At 43.0% G+C, this 15,937-nt stretch overlaps 1 protein-coding gene across 1 annotated transcript in view; it reads left to right on the top strand.

Annotated features, from left to right (window-relative positions):
- adamts6 (ADAM metallopeptidase with thrombospondin type 1 motif, 6) overlaps positions 1-15,937 on the top strand; it is a 268,724-nt gene that overhangs the window by 245,682 nt on the left and 7,105 nt on the right. Inside the window, exons 22-23 of the mRNA XM_078218220.1 lie at positions 11,123-11,327; positions 14,150-14,326. Of these exons, the coding sequence (XP_078074346.1) occupies positions 11,123-11,327; positions 14,150-14,326 (382 nt within the window). The remainder of the gene's footprint in view (positions 1-11,122; positions 11,328-14,149; positions 14,327-15,937) is intronic.

Here is a 15,937-nt window from a genome sequence, read left to right on the forward strand (position 1 = left end):
AGGTTAGAGGGATTAGCGGGTAAATATGTGGGGGTAGGGCCTGGGTGGGATTGTGGTCGGTGCAGACTCGATGGGCCGAATGGCCTCCTTCTGCACTGTAGGGATTCTATGATTCTATTCTATGAACCCTGGTGAATCTCATCTGCACCCTTTCTAATGCAATCACATCCTTCCTATAGTGCAGCAACAGAACTGCACACAGAACTCTAGCTCTGGCCTAACAAGTGTTTTATACAGCACCATCATAACCTCCCTGCTCATATATTCTGTACTTTGGCTAATAAAGGCAAATGTCCCAAAATGCCTTCTTAACCATCTTATTTGCTTGTCCTGCTGCCCTCAAAGATCTATGGACATGCACCCCAAGGTCCCTCTGGTCCTCTGTACTTCCTAATGTCCAACCATTCATAGTGTATTCCCTTGCCTTGTTAGTTCTCCCAGAATGGATGACCTCACACTTTTCAGGGCTAAATTCCATTTGCCACTGTTCTGCCCATCTGACCAGCCTATCTATATCGTCCTGTAATCTAAGGCTCTCCTTCTCACTATTTATCACACCATTCATTTTCGTGTCATCTGCAAACCTGCTGATCATACCGCCCACATTCACGTCTAGATAATTAATGTATACTACAAATAACAAGGAACCCAGCACTGATCCCTGATATATGCCACTGGACACAGGTTTCCAGTCACAAAAACAATCTTCAACCATCACCCTCTGCCTCCTACTACTAAGTAATTTTTGGATCCAATTTGCCAAATTGCCCTGGATCTCATGGGATCTTACCTTCTTGACCAGTCTCCCATGCAGGATTTTGTCAAAAGCCCTCACTGAAGTCCATGTTGACTGCATCAAATGTACTGCCCTCATCTACACAACCTGTCACCTCCTCAAAACATTCATCACATGATCTCCCACTGGCAAAGCCGTACTGACTATCCTTGATTAATCCTTGCCCCTGCAAGTGGAGATTAATTCTGTCCCTCAGATGTTTCTCCAATAATTCCTCTACCACTGGCTTTTTCCCTATTTCCCGTCTTGAATAATGATACTACGTTAGCTGTCCTCCAGTCATACAGGTGTACAGCACAGAAAAAAGGCCCTTTGGCCTATCAGACCTAGCCAGTCAAAGACAAACGACCTACCTATTCTAATCCCATTTTTCAGCACTTGGTCCATAGCCTTGTATGCCTTGGCATCGCAAGTGCACATTTAAATACTTCTTAAATGCTATGACGATCTGTGCCTCCACCGCCCTTTCAGGCAGAGAGTTCCAGACTCCCACCAACCTCTGCGTGAAAAAGTTTTTCCTCAGATCCCTTCTAAACCTCCTGCCCCTTACCTTAAATCTCTGCCCTCGGATCATTGATCCGTCCGTCTACCAAGGGAAAACATTGTTTCCTGTCTTCTCTATCAGTGCCCCTCATAATCTCACACATCTCAATCATGTCCCCTCTCAGTGTCCTCTGTTCCAAGGAAAACAACTCCAGTCTCTCCAATCTCTCTTCGTAACTAAAACTCTCCAGCCCAGGTAACACTCAAGTAAATCTCCTCTCCTTCCCAGTGCAATTACATCCCTCCTATAATGTGGATTCTGGAACTGCACATGATACTCTAGCTGTGGCCTAACCAACATTTTATACACTTCCAGAATAACCTCCCTACTCTTAAACTGTAAGCCTTGGGTAATAAAGGCAAGTATACCATAAGCCTTCTTAACCACTTTATCCACCTGTCCTGCTACCTTAAGGGACCAGTGTACACACACACCAAGGTGCCTCAGACCCTCGGTGTTCCCAGGGTCCTGCATTCATCATGTATTCCCTTGTCTTGTTTGTCCTGCCCAAATGCATCACCTCACACTTATCTGGATTGAATTTCATTTGCCACTGATCAGCCCATCTGACCAGCCCATCTATATCCTCCTGTAATCTCCTACTATTTATCACCGTACCAATTTTTGTATCATCCTCAAGCTTACTGATCAACCCTCCTACATTCAATTCTAAATCAGTTATATAAACCACAAACAGTCCTCTAGCACCTCATCTGTGGCCAGAAAGGATTTGAGAATTAGCATCAGCCTCACACACCAATCTAGGATACATCTTGTAGAATCATAGAATCCCTACAGTGCAGAAGGAGGCCATTTGGCCCATCAAGTCTTCACTGACTCATCGACTGAGTGTCTTTCCCAGGCCCACCCCCCCTGCCCTATCCCCATAACCCCACGTATTTACTCCACTAATCCCCTAATCTACACATCCTGGGACACGAAGGGACAATTTAGCATGGCCGGAGCACTTGGAGGAAACCCACGCAGACACAGGGAGAACATGCAAACTCCACACAGTCACTCAAGACTGCAATTGAACCCGGGATCCTGGCGCTATGAGGCAGCAGTGCTAACCACTGTGCCACCATGCTGCCCATCTGGGCCAGGGGGGTTATCCACTTTTAAGTCCACTAAAACCACTAATACTTTCACTTTCTCAAAGCTAATCTGTTCAATTATATTACAGTCCCCCTTCCTGCTTTCTATACCTACATTGTCCTTTTCCATAGTGAACACGCTTGCAAAATGCTTATTTAATACCTCACCTATGTCTTTCAGCTCCACACACAGATTGCACTTTAGTCCCTAATGGACCCTACTCTTTTCCTGGTTACCCTCTTGCCCTTAATATACTGATAAAACACCTTCGGATTGTCCTTCATTTTGCCTGCCAGTGTTTTTCATGCCCTCTCTTTGCTCTGCTAATTTCTTTTTAAGTAATCCCCTGCATTTTCTCTATTCCAGGGCATCCACTGTTTTGAGCCCTAAGCCTCCATTTTTTTCATTATCCAATTCTGTATATCCTTTGACGTCCAAGGTTCTCTGGACTTTTTGGTCCCACCCTTTACCTTTACAAGCGCATGTTTGCTTTGTACCCTCTCTATTTTCTTTTTGAATAATTCCAACTGCTCTGATGTAGATTTTCCTGCTCCCAGTCCACTTTGGCCAGATCCTGTCCTATCCTGTTACAATCGGCCTCCCCCAATTCAGAACCTTTATTTCTGGTCCATCTCTATAACTACGTTAAATCTTACTGAGTTACGGTCACTATCACCAAAATGCTCCCTCACTGACACTTGTACCACCTGCCTGACTTAATTCCCTAATATTAGATCCAGTACTGCCCTCTCTCTTGTAGGACTTACTACATGCTGACTCAATAAAATTTCCCTAATCCACTTTAAGAATGCTGCCCCCTCTAAATCTTTCACACTTTGCCTACCCCAATTAATATTGGGGCAATTTAAATCTCCTGTTATTATTACCCTATTGTTCTTACACTCCTCTGAGATTTGCCTGCATACCTGCTCTTCTATCTCTCCCTGATTGTTCGAGGGTCTATAGTACACTCCCAGAAATCTGATTGCCCCTTTTTGTTTTTAAGTTCCATCCACTTGACCTCAATTTAATAAGAGTCTGATAAGATATCCGTTCTCACTGCAGTAATTGACTCCTTAATCAATATTGCTACACCACCTCTCTAACACCCTCCCCTCCCTCGCCTGCTCCATCTCGCCTGAATAAAAGAACAAAGAACAATACAGCACAGGAACAGGCCCTTTGGCCCTCCAAGCTTGCGCCGCTCATGTGCCCAACTAGACCATTCGTTTGTATCCCTCTATTCCCAGTCTGTTCATGTGGCTATCTAGATAAGTCTTAAACGATCCCAGTGTGTCTGCCTCAATCACCTTGCTTGGCAGTGCATTCCAGGCTCCCACCACCCTCTGTGTAAAATATGTCCCCCTGACATCTGTGTTGAACCTTGCCCCCCTCACCTTGAACCCGTGACCCCTTGTGTTCGTCACCTCCGACCTGGGAAAAAGCTTCCCACTGTTCACCCTATCTATGCCCTTCATAATTTTATACACCTCTATTAGGTCGCCCCTCATCCTCCGTCTTTCCAGGGAGAACAACCCCAGTTTACCCAATCTCTCCTCATAGCTAAGACCCTCCATACCAGACAACATCCTGGTAAACCTTTTCTGTACTCTCTCCAAAGCCTCCACATCCTTCTGGTAGTGTGGCGACCAGAACTGGACACAGTATTCCAAAGGTGCCCTAACCAACGTTCTATACAGCTGCAACATCATATGCCAACTTTTATATTCTATGCCCCGTCCAATAAAAGCAAGCATGCCATATGCCTTCTTGACCACCCTCTCCACCTGTGCTGCTACCTTTAAGGATCTGTGGACTTGTACACCCAGGTCCCTCTGTGTGTCTATACTCCTGATGGTTCTGCCATTTATTGTATAGCTCCCCCTTACATTAGATCTACCGAAATGCATCACTTTGCATTTGTCTGGATTAAATTCCATCTGCCATTTCTCCGCCCAATGTTCCAGCCTATCTATATCCTGCTGTATTCTCTGACAATGTTCATCACTATCTGCAACTCCAGCAACCTTTGTGTCGTCTGCAAACTTACTGATCACACCAGCTACATCTTCCTCCAAATCATTTATATATATCACAAACAGCAGAGTTCCCAGTACAGAGCCCTGCGGAACACCACTAGTCACAGACCTCCAACCGGAAAAAAACCCCTCCACTGTTACCCTCTGTCTTCTATGGCTAAGCCAGTTCTCCACCCATCTAACTAGCTCACCTTTTATCCCGTTAGATTTAACCTTTTGCACCAGCCTGCCATGAGGGACCTTGTCAAACGTTTTACTAAAATCCATATAGACGACATCCATGGCCCTTCCCTCGTCAATCATTTTTGTCACCTCCTCAAAAAACTCAACCAAATTTGTGAGGCATGACCTCCCTCGTACAAAACCATGCCTGTCCATCGCTGATGAGATTATTCAGTTCTAAATGCGCATATATCCTATCTCTAAGAATCTTCTCCAACAATTTCCCTACCACGGACGTCAAGCTCACCGACCTATAATTACCCGGGTTATCCTTGCTACCCTTCTTAAATAACGGGACCACATTTGCTATCCTCCAATCCTCTGGGACCTCACCTATGTCCAGTGAAGAGACAAAGATTTCTGTTAGAGACCCAGAAATTTCATCTCCCTGAGGAGTCTAGGATAGATGCCATCTGGCCCTGGGGATTTGTCTGTCTTAATGTTTCCTAAAAAACCTAACACTTCCTCCCTTGTAATTGAGATTTTTTCTAACGGGTCAACACATCTCTCTGAGACACTACCAGTCAACATGTCCCTCTCCTTTGTGAATACTGATGCAAAGTATTCGTTTAGGATCTCACCTACTTCCTTTGGTTCTAAGCATAACTCCCCTCCTTTGTCCCTGAGAGGTCCAATTCTTTCCCCAACAACCCTCTTGTTCCTAATGTATGTCTAAAATGCCTTAGGATTCTCCTTAATCCTGTCTGCCAAGGACATTTCGTGACCCCTTTTTGCCTTTCTAACTCCCTGTTTGAGTTATTTTCTACTTTCTCTGTATTCATCCAGTGCTCCATCTGTTTTTAGCTGCCTGGACCTCATGTATGCATCTTTTTGCTTTTTGATTAGACCCACAATTTCACTGGTTATCCACGGCTCCCGAATCCTACCTTTCCTATCCTTCCTCTTTACAGGCACATGCCTGTCCTGCAGTCCTATCAACTGCTCCTTAAAAGACCCCTACCTCTTATCCCATGAGAATGTTCTATATCCCAGAATATTGAGCTGCCCCTCCAGCCCTCCCTCAACCCTGTCTTTGCGATAGCAATAATATCATAATTCCATATGTTAATCAGTGCTCTCAGTTCATCTGTCTTACTTGTAAGACTCTTTGCATTAAATAAATACCATCCAGCCTTGCCATGTTCCCCTGTGCCTATCTTTGCTCTGCCTCCCAGACTGACAACGTTTCTCTTCTGTATTTGGCTGTGTATCACCCTCTACTGCAGCTCCACTCCATAACCCATCCCCATGCCAAATGAGAGATTACCTTATTGAAACATATAAGATCCTGAGGGAACTTGTGAGGGTGGGTGCTGAGAGGATACTTTCCCTGTGTGGGGCAGACTAGATTGAGAGGACACAGTTTAAATATAAGGGGTCTCCCATTTAAGACGGAGACCAGGAGAAATCTTTTCCCTCCGAGGGTAATGAGTACGTGGAACTCTCTTCTCCAGAGAACGGTGGAGGCAGAGTTATTTAATGCTGAGTTAGTTAGATTCTTGATTGACAGCGGAGTAAAAGGCATAACTGGTAGGAAGGAAAGTGGAGTTGAGGCTGCAGTCAGATCAGCCATGATCTTATTGAATGGTGCAGCAGGCTCGATGGGCCAAATGGCTTATTCCTGCTCCTAATCCATGTGTAAATATGTTTATATCGTTGCCGTCCTCTCAGTTACTTAGACTCTAAGCTCTGAATTCCCTTCCATAATCCACCCTGCCTCTCTACCTCCCTTTCTTTCTCAAAACCTACCTGTTGGGTCAAGATTTTAGCCACCCATTCTAATATTTTTCTATCTAGATCAATGTCAAATTTTACCTAATCGCACTCTGGAGAAGCACCTTGGAATGTTTGATTATGTTAAAGGCGCTAAATAATTGCAATTGCTTGTTGTTTTGAATAATGCATCAGGTTCCACAGTGAGAATCACATGCAGGAATCAGCCCTGCAATCTATGTGGCACAGGAATGTTCTGTTCAGATACTCCAATAACTTGCTTACCTGGAGCTAATTCATATTAAGGAAAAGATAGTCGAGCTAGGAGAAGTGGACAGGAAGGGACCAGGTGGTGGCCATTCATGTGGCGGTAAGCAGACAAGGAGAAATAATATACAGGCCTTAAGATCACATGAGGATTTCTCCAGAACATGCAGCAGGAATGCAAAGTAATATTCTTTGGTATATTCTGGTATGCAGAAAAGGGATGACCAAGGAATTTGAGGCTGTAAGAAAGTGGCATCAACCTGGTGAGAAAATAATGTTAATATTATAAGTAACAGAATAATTCTGGGGCATTGAGGACTAGTACAAGAACTTGTACCTAAATAAAGCAGGAATACGAGACTTCCAGGAGAGACAGCTAGTGGGAATAATTTAAACCAGATAGGCAGCGGGGGAGGGCAGAGAGGAAATTAGATCCCAGACAAGACGGATCACCGGGTGGAAGGTAGTCAATACTCACGTATGGGCACACAGGCTTAGAGACAAACAGGAGCCAGATTCCAGGCAAGACAGACACAGGGACAAGAAAGGAAGCAAATCTATAATTAAAATATATATACATGGATACTAGAGGCTTTGGGGATGAGATGCTGGAACTGGAGGCTGCTGTAGCAGTAAGGAACACAATGTGATAAGAATATCAGAAACAAGGTTGACCCTAGAGGATTGTAATGAATACAGCATACATGAGTATAGTGTCAGAAAAAAAGTAGCAGACAGGAAAGGGGGTAGTGCAGCCCCATATGTCAGAGATACACGGGAGGTTAATGAAGTTGATCCTCTGGGAGTTGAAAAGTTACAGAATGAATTCCTCTGGTTGGATATCTTTAATGTGAAAGACAAAACATGTTAGATTACTAGGTCAGAAAAAGATGGAAGACAGTTTATTCTATAAGCGATAAGGAAGGCGTGTGTAAACAGGAAAGTTATTTTACTGGGTGATTTCAATAGTTTGGAAACACCCAAGCATTTTGGCGTCTGTGTTACACGATTGCTCCTTGACCAAGTGTGTGCAGAAAGCTACGAGAGGCAGTGTACATTGTGACTTTGTAATGATATGGTAAGTAACCATACAGCAAATGGCGTCTGTGGCATCATTAGAGGATTGTGACCACAGAAGTACCACATTCATTGTGATCTGAGATCGAGAAACACAAAGGGCCAGACACAAGGTTTTTAATAATAAAATGGCTACTTTAAAAACAATGAGGAAACTGCTTGTGCAAGTTGATTGACAGGGCTTGTTCCATAACATTTCAGCAGATAAGTGGAATATACATACTGCTGAACACGCAGGAGAAATGCATGCCTAAGGTCAGCAAGCTTAGACTAAACAAGCATGACCCTAAATCAGAAGCAAAATAAAGAGGAAGGGCAACCTGTATAAATAATACACAGAGGAAAGAACTGACTGGAATGAATGGAGGAACTTGGAGAAAAATGTTAACAAGGTGGTCAGAGGGGTAAGAGAGAGACATGGAGGAAAACATAGCTGCAGACTGTAACATAACATTAAGATTTGTTTTAATATTTCAACAATAAGAGGGCAGTCAGAGAATTGGCAAGCACTCTAAAAGAAGCAAATGGGACTGAAATAGAGGATGTCTGTACAATTGATTCTTCTTCACAAGGGAAGACACGAGCAAAATGCCTCCCTGAATAACCTAAACAGAATTAAATACTTTAAGGTAATTGGAATGCAAGTTCCAACAAACTAAATCAGCTCAAAACAAATGAGGCCCAGTGATATTATTTATCCCAGTGTGATAAGAAAGTTTTGAATCATTAATGTACTCACCAGAGAGTTGAATACTGAGGAGGTACGAGGCAATTGGAAACAATAATATGGTGCCATGTTCAAAAATGGCTGCAAAGCAGATGCAGGAAACTAACTGGAGTAGTCTTACTTCAATACCAAGCAAACTAGTGAAATTCGTTATCAGGAGTAAACTTATGGATCATCTGTATAATAATAACCTAAAAAAAGCACAGATTCATAAGACCATAAGATATAGGAGCAGAATTAGACCATTCGGCCCATCGGGTCTGCTCTGCCATTCAATCATGGCTGATATGATTTTCATCCCCATTCGCCTGCCTTCACCCCGTAACCCTTGATCCCATCTATCTCTGTCTTAAAGACACTCAATGACCCGGCCTCCACAGCCCTCTGTGGCAATGAGTTCCACAGATTCACCACCCTCTGGCTGAAGAAATTCCTCCTCATCTCAGTTTTAAAGTAGCGTCCCTTCACTCTGAGGTTGTGCCTCGAGTTCTAGTCTCTCCCACTAGTGGAAACGTCCTCTCCATTTCCACTCTATCTAAGCCTCTCAGTATTCTGTAAGTTTCAATTAGATCCCCCCTCATTCTTCTAAACTCTTATTGAGTATAGGCCCAGACTCCTCAACCGCTCCTCATATGACAAACCCTTCATATCTGGGATCTTTCTTGTGAAACTCCTCTGAACTCCTTCCAAGGCCTGCACATTCTTCCTTAGGTATGGGGTCCAAAACTACTCACAATATTTCAAATGGGGTCTGACCAGTGCCTTATACAGCCTCAGCAGTACATCTCTACTCCTGTATTCTAGCCCTCCAGAAATGAACGCTAACATAGAATTTGCCTTCCTAACTACCAATTGAACCTGCATGTTAACCTTAAGACAGTCCTGAACAGAACTCCCATGTCCTTTGTGCCTCAGAATTCCAAAGCCTTTCCTCATTTAGAAAATAGTCTATGCCTTTATTCTTCCCACCAAAGTGCATAACCTCACACTTTCCCATATTGTATTCCATCTGCCACTTCTTTGCCCATTTTCCTAACCTGTCCAAGTCATTCTGCAGCCTCCCCACTTCCTCAACACTACCTGTCCCTCTACATATCTTTGTATCATCCGCAAATTTAGCAACCATGCCCTCGGTTCCATCTTCCAGATCATTAATGTATATAGTGAAACGTTATGGTCCCAACACTAACTCCTGTGACCACTAGTCACCAGTAGCCATCCTGAAAAGCACCCCCTTATCTCCACTCTCTGCCTTCTGTCTGTCAGCCAATCTTCTATCCATGCCAGTACCTTGCCTCTAACACCATTGGCTCTTAGCTTATTTAGCAGCCTCCTGTAAGGTTCTTTGTCAAAGGCTTTCTGGAAATCCAAATAAATCACGTCCACTGGCTCTCCTTTGTCTAACTTCTTTGTTACCTCCTCAAATAATTCTAACAGATTTGTCAGACCTGACCTGCCTTTGACAAAGCCATGCTCACTCAGCCCTATTTTACCATGCATTTCCCAGTACTCCACAATTTCATCCTTAATAATGGACTCCAAGATCTTACCCACGACCAAGGTCTGGCTAACTGGCCTGTAATTTCCCATCACCTCCCTCCCTTCTAAAAAGGGGTGTTATATTAGTCTTTTTCCAGTCCTCTGGGATCTTCCCTGACTCCAGTGATTCCTGAAAGATCACCACCAATGCCCCCACAATCTCAATAGCTATCTCCTTCAGAAACTTGGAGTGTAGTCCATCCGGTCCGGGTGATTTATCCACCTTCAGACTTTTCAGCTTCCCCAACACCTTCTCCTTAGTGATGGCCACTACATTTACCTCTGCCCCCTGATTCTCTTGAAGTTCTGGCATGTTACTGGTGTCTTCCACTGTGAAGACTGATACAAAGTACCCATTCAGTTCCTCTGCTATTGCTTTGTGCCCCATTACTACTTCTCCAGCCTCATTTTCCAGCAGTATAATGTCCATTCTTGCCTCTCTCTTACCTTTTATATATCTAAAAACACTCTTGCAATCTTCTTTTATATTACTAGCTAACTTACCCTTGTAATTCATATTTTCATATTTCAGAAGAGGAAACTTTTGCTTGACAGACTTTTCAGAAATGGACTATGGGAAGGCCTTTGCCTTAGTTACCCAAGAGTTCCTGCATAACTGTTGCCCCAATTCTTGAAAAGGTGAAATGGCATTAGTTCCTTCTGCCGTCATAAATGGCATCTTTGGCCAACACGTTTATGCAGGCTCATATGGTGGGATTCTCCGATCTTGTCCATGGCTGCCCTGCTGCAAGTGAGAATGGGGAGTTTGGCATTCCAGCCAAAACTCCATTCACTTTCAGTGGCACAGGAGATTCCCAGTCCTGAACAAGTTTGCGGCAATGAAATATTGCTTAGATTGAATTTTCATACAAATGTTTCAAGATTTTAATTGTGTGACTGCAATAAGTGTAGTTTTAACATTTATTTTTCAGATTCAAAGTGACGTTAGGAATTGGGGACATATAAAAATGCAGGGCTCTACGGAAAGAGCAGAGGAGTAGGCCACTTTGAATAGCTCTTTTGAAAAGGTGGCCCAGGCTTGATGGAGTGAATGGGCCCCGGTGCTGTACTATCCTAAACTTATCTTCTTTGATTTGCAGATGGTTTATTGGAGATTGGTCTGAATGCAGCAAGACATGCGATGGTGGAATGCGTATACGAACTGTACTGTGCATTAGGAAAATCGGTCCCTCTGAGGAAGAAACCCTTGATGATAGCCATTGCCTAACACACAGGCCCATTGAGAAAGAGCCCTGTAACAACCAGTCCTGCCCACCACAGTGGGTTGCACTGGATTGGTCAGAGGTACAGACAACAGAATGCTACCGTACTTTTTTATTTCTGTTTACTCTGCTCAAAACATGTTGTGATTTTAATACATTTACTTCAATTACAAGTAAAATCTCCTGTTAGCTTAAGAAAAAGACAAAGAAGAAGTATCATTTTAGCATTATTGCTGAGTAATGAGTCTCACATGTGCTTATGTTAGACCCTGAACATTCTCTGCAGGGTGTCTGGTGAAAAGGACAATTTATGAGTGAACTTTCTATGGATAAAAACTTACTGCCATCTGATATTCTGCATCAATTATCAAAACATTTAGGAGCCTGTTTTCATGACATGAAAGATGTAATAGTATTTACAGATTTTTAGAATGCAATTCTTACTTGTGTCTTTTCCTTTGCACTTGCCAAATATTTACAAAAATTGATTCTAAGGAAGTTTGAGATATTGTCTGAACATTGTCTTCTTTATGTGCTTATTGAGATGCGGGATACTGGTTGTAAAATAAAACTTTTCACTTGGGCGCGAACAGTTGGCTCATTCTTCAGGTTAGCAAGACAGCGCCAGTGGAGCGATGTGAATTAGCCACTTCTATCAGGAAATGTTGACTAATATAACAGAGATAATAAGCTCATTTCAACATATGGGCACTGAATTTCCTCAGCCTGTCTAGGTCACTGATGGCATTGTTGGGACAGACTAGGGATCGCTGTGGTGGTAAGGCGTTAATGTGAGCAGAAATTGGGGACGTCTTTGGGTCTCTGCCCTATTTTCTCTGTGTCTGGGGTTTCAAAAGACAGAGTAGGCGGGGAAGGACAGTTGTTTCATTTCCCACCTTTCAGGTAGCATCCACAAAAAAAACCAAATAGGATTAATATGACAATTCCATATATTGGAATACCAGGATTGGTGACCTTGCTGTACCATGTGCCCACATGAAGGCAGTGGCAGTGCCGCTTGCCAAAGCAGAAGAGTCAGGGTTCCTTACATTGTCTGACCACAAAGGCCAAGCTACTGGCTGAGTTTTTGGGCTGACCAGCATTGCAATTTCTTGTCCTCCCACCTAGCGGGTGCCCTAGTTGTGTTTATACTAATGTCGCTGCCAACCTGTAGGTCAGGCTTTTCAAATTCTGGTGCAGAACAGGTCCCACTCCACTCTCGGTGTGGGCATGAAATAGGGACCACCGATTTTCAGCTCCACCAAGCACTGTCTGCTTTTCAAAAGATGTTATGTTTCTAAACTCAGGTAACTGAACCCTAACAGAGGCCATTTGTCACGTCTTCCAGCCAGCCACGTTAGTGGCCTCTACACTCATACATATGTTCAGGTGGATTTCTGCATGTTTGAACAATGCTGAGATCTGTGTTTTGCTTTTGCAATCACTGATGGTTAAAGTTCTGTTTTTAAGAAATTGGAAGAAAAACAAATTAGTATGGAGGCCTTCCTTGTAGTTAAATAATTTAAAAAGTATTTTCCTACAATGCAACAGTGACATTTAGCTCAGCTCTTAGTGTACAAGGTTAGTTCCCTTTAGGTCCCATCATGTTTGTATATTGTTCAATCTATTAGGTTGACACATCTTGTAGATATAGCCATGAGTTGTTAGAAAGGATATCAACATTATGTTTCAAGTTACCTTACAATAGTTTCTGTAGTTGCAAGCAGCATTGATATAAAATGGACAGCCAGTTGTGTCTACATCAAGGGAATTAGTAGCAGTAGAACAAATCAAAAAGTTACTTCTAGTAATTGTGTTCGTCTGTGATGAATTTGTCATTGTGACATTAGACATTGTGGGGGTATTTTGCATTCTGCTTTTTGCCCTGATTGACCTGAAGGCATTTGCTAATGTTGGGGTATTGTTTTACAGGAACTCCTTGTTCTCTAGTTTCTTGCCCAAGTAATCATTTTTTTATGTGTCTAGATTGTGAATGTAGCTCTTTGACTATGAACCAAGAAAGCTGAACTTTGTCCCATCACCACCTGACATCCACACGCATGGGGTGGAATTTTACAGCCCCGTGGCAGTGGGCATAAAATGCGGCCGACCCTTCAAAAAATCCATTGACTTTAGCGGGACTGTAAAATCCTGCCAACATCAAATTCCGCCTATGTATTCATTAGATAGTGCAGTAATCCCAGCCAATTTTCCATCTCCAGCTAAGGATCAATGGGAACAATTGTAATCATCTTAATGCAATTCTAGTTGACATCAGTTAACTTAGACAAGACAAAGGGTGGGATTTTCTGGACCCCCAGTGACATGTTTTGTGCTGATGGGAACGGCCCACCATTGGCCAGCAATGGGATCTTCCAGTCTGCCACTGTCAACGGGGTTTCCCATTGTTCACACCTTGCACCACTGGGGAACCCACAGCAGAGAGGCACCATCGGTGGGACCGGAAGACCCTTCCGGCAGAATCGGCCGTAAATCCCAGCCAAAGAATCAAACTTGGCCCCTTTCTGATCTCTGTCGTTCTTTATCAAGCATTTTCTCCTAGTTTCTTACAACATCAATATTTATCTCAGCTAGTAGATCATAGCGATGATTGCAAAACCAAATTTGGTCACTTGTGTAGCAGCCAGTGTTGGCATCTCACGACTCACGAGACCACAGCCATTGTATAAATATTTGTGTCAAATATTTATGAACATAAATGAAGATTTTTTTCAATTTTTTTAAGAGCTACATTAATTTACTGTCAGACTGCATGTAGAGTGTTGATATCATTTCCTTCTGGAGTGCAAACATTCCCACTCCTGGCACATTGGCAAAGTCTAATAGGCTTCAAACAGTTTGAAAACAATCATTTTGAAAGACTAATTCCTCCCTCTTTTGCAGTGTACTCCAAAATGTGGCCCAGGATTTAAGCATCGAATTGTTTTGTGTAAGAGCAGTGACCTGAGCAAGACTTTCCCACCCTCCCATTGTTCAAATGAAAGCAAGCCCCCAATCCGGATTCGCTGCAGCTTAGGGCGCTGCCCGCCACCTCGTTGGGTCACAGGAGAATGGGGCCAGGTAAGTTGGCACTCTTTCAAATTTGTGCTGTTTTCATCTCTCTCTCTCTATATATATATATATATATATATTATATCTATGGTGATTCTTAGTGTACAAACTAACCTGGCTGCACTTGATGCAAGGAAACTATGAATGGGTCCGAACTATATAGTCATTCCACAGAAGGAGGCCATCTAGCCGGTTGAGTCCATTCTGGCATTTTGTAGAGCAGTCCAATCAGTTCCATTTCTCCACTTTGTCCCTGTAGTTGGGCAAATTTATTTTCCTCAAGAGCTCATTCAATTTCCTTTGAAAAGCCTTGATCATCTCCACTTCCACCACACTCATGGGCAATGAGTTCAAGTTCATTGCCGCTCTGTAACAAAGTTCTTGCTCACATTCCCCCCTCAACCCCCGGGATTGCCTGCCCACAACCTTAAATCTGAGTTTCCTAGTCCTTGTACCAGCTAATGGGACCATCTTTTCATTCTTGTTTTATCTAAACCTGTCATAATCTTGGGCACCTCTGTCAAATCCCCCCTCAAACTCATTTGCTCTAAGGAGAACAACCCCAGCTTCACCAATCTAACCTTGCAACTTAAATCCCTCAGCCCTGGAACTAGACTGATATATTTCTCCTCTGCATCCTCTCAAGGTTCCCTCATGTCCTTCCTGAAGTGTGGTAATGGGAGCTGTATGCAATACTCTAGTTGTGGCCTAACCAGAGCTTTATAAAGGTTCAGCATAACTTCCTTTTCTTTTGTGCTCAATGCCTCTATTTATGAAGCACATGATAGCTTATGCTTTGCTGATTACTCTCTCAATGGGCTGGATTGCCTTAGGAGTCCTTTAAAAATGGCGACTGGGACCCAATTCCAGGATTCCCGACCCCATTCCAAGGGTTTCGGATTTTCAGAAATGACTTTTATGGGTGTGGGTTGGTTCAGGTCAAACATCTGCATCCTGCATTCCTGACGCGGCCAACTCCATAGTGGGATAGACATATTCTATTTTTCCAACTGCTCATGGTGTCGGGCAGCATTTTCAATGAGTCGTGGTTCATGGAGGTGTCGTGAACCATATTCTGCATGATGGGACTCTTTAAAAGGTAAGTTCAAAAGGTTCTCCTCTTCTTGTCCTCCTTCATGCCAATTTATACTCCTCCAAACAAACCCTATGGCCACTTGTGCACCCGATACCAAGCTGTGTACCTACACTCACCACTCCTTCTCCCAATGATATCTCTTGCTCCCATGTCAAGCTGTGCTCATTGACCCACTGTACACTATATAGAACCAATGAATCCAACAGAGACAATATGATTGTGTATAAAAAGCTTTAAAAATGTAATTCCTGCACAATTTTCAGGTGTTTTAATACTGGGCTCTCATTTTTATATTCATTAGTATTCTTTCTTTACTCATACCAATCAAAATCATGAGTATTGAGCCTTGAAATTAAATTCCAGGAGGTGATAAGTACTTTAATTATAAACAACTGACCTATTTAAACTATTCTGTAAAGGTATTGATAGTTGAATTAGTCATCATATAGTTACCCATCCCCTGAAGCAATGTGCTTTTTGTAGAGGTATTTGATGAAGGATGTCTGGAGTGAAAATAGTTGCAG

The sequence above is a fragment of the Mustelus asterias genome, chromosome 1 (genome assembly GCF_964213995.1).
Source record: "Mustelus asterias chromosome 1, sMusAst1.hap1.1, whole genome shotgun sequence".
In the NCBI taxonomy this organism is placed as follows: Eukaryota; Metazoa; Chordata; class Chondrichthyes; order Carcharhiniformes; family Triakidae; genus Mustelus; species Mustelus asterias.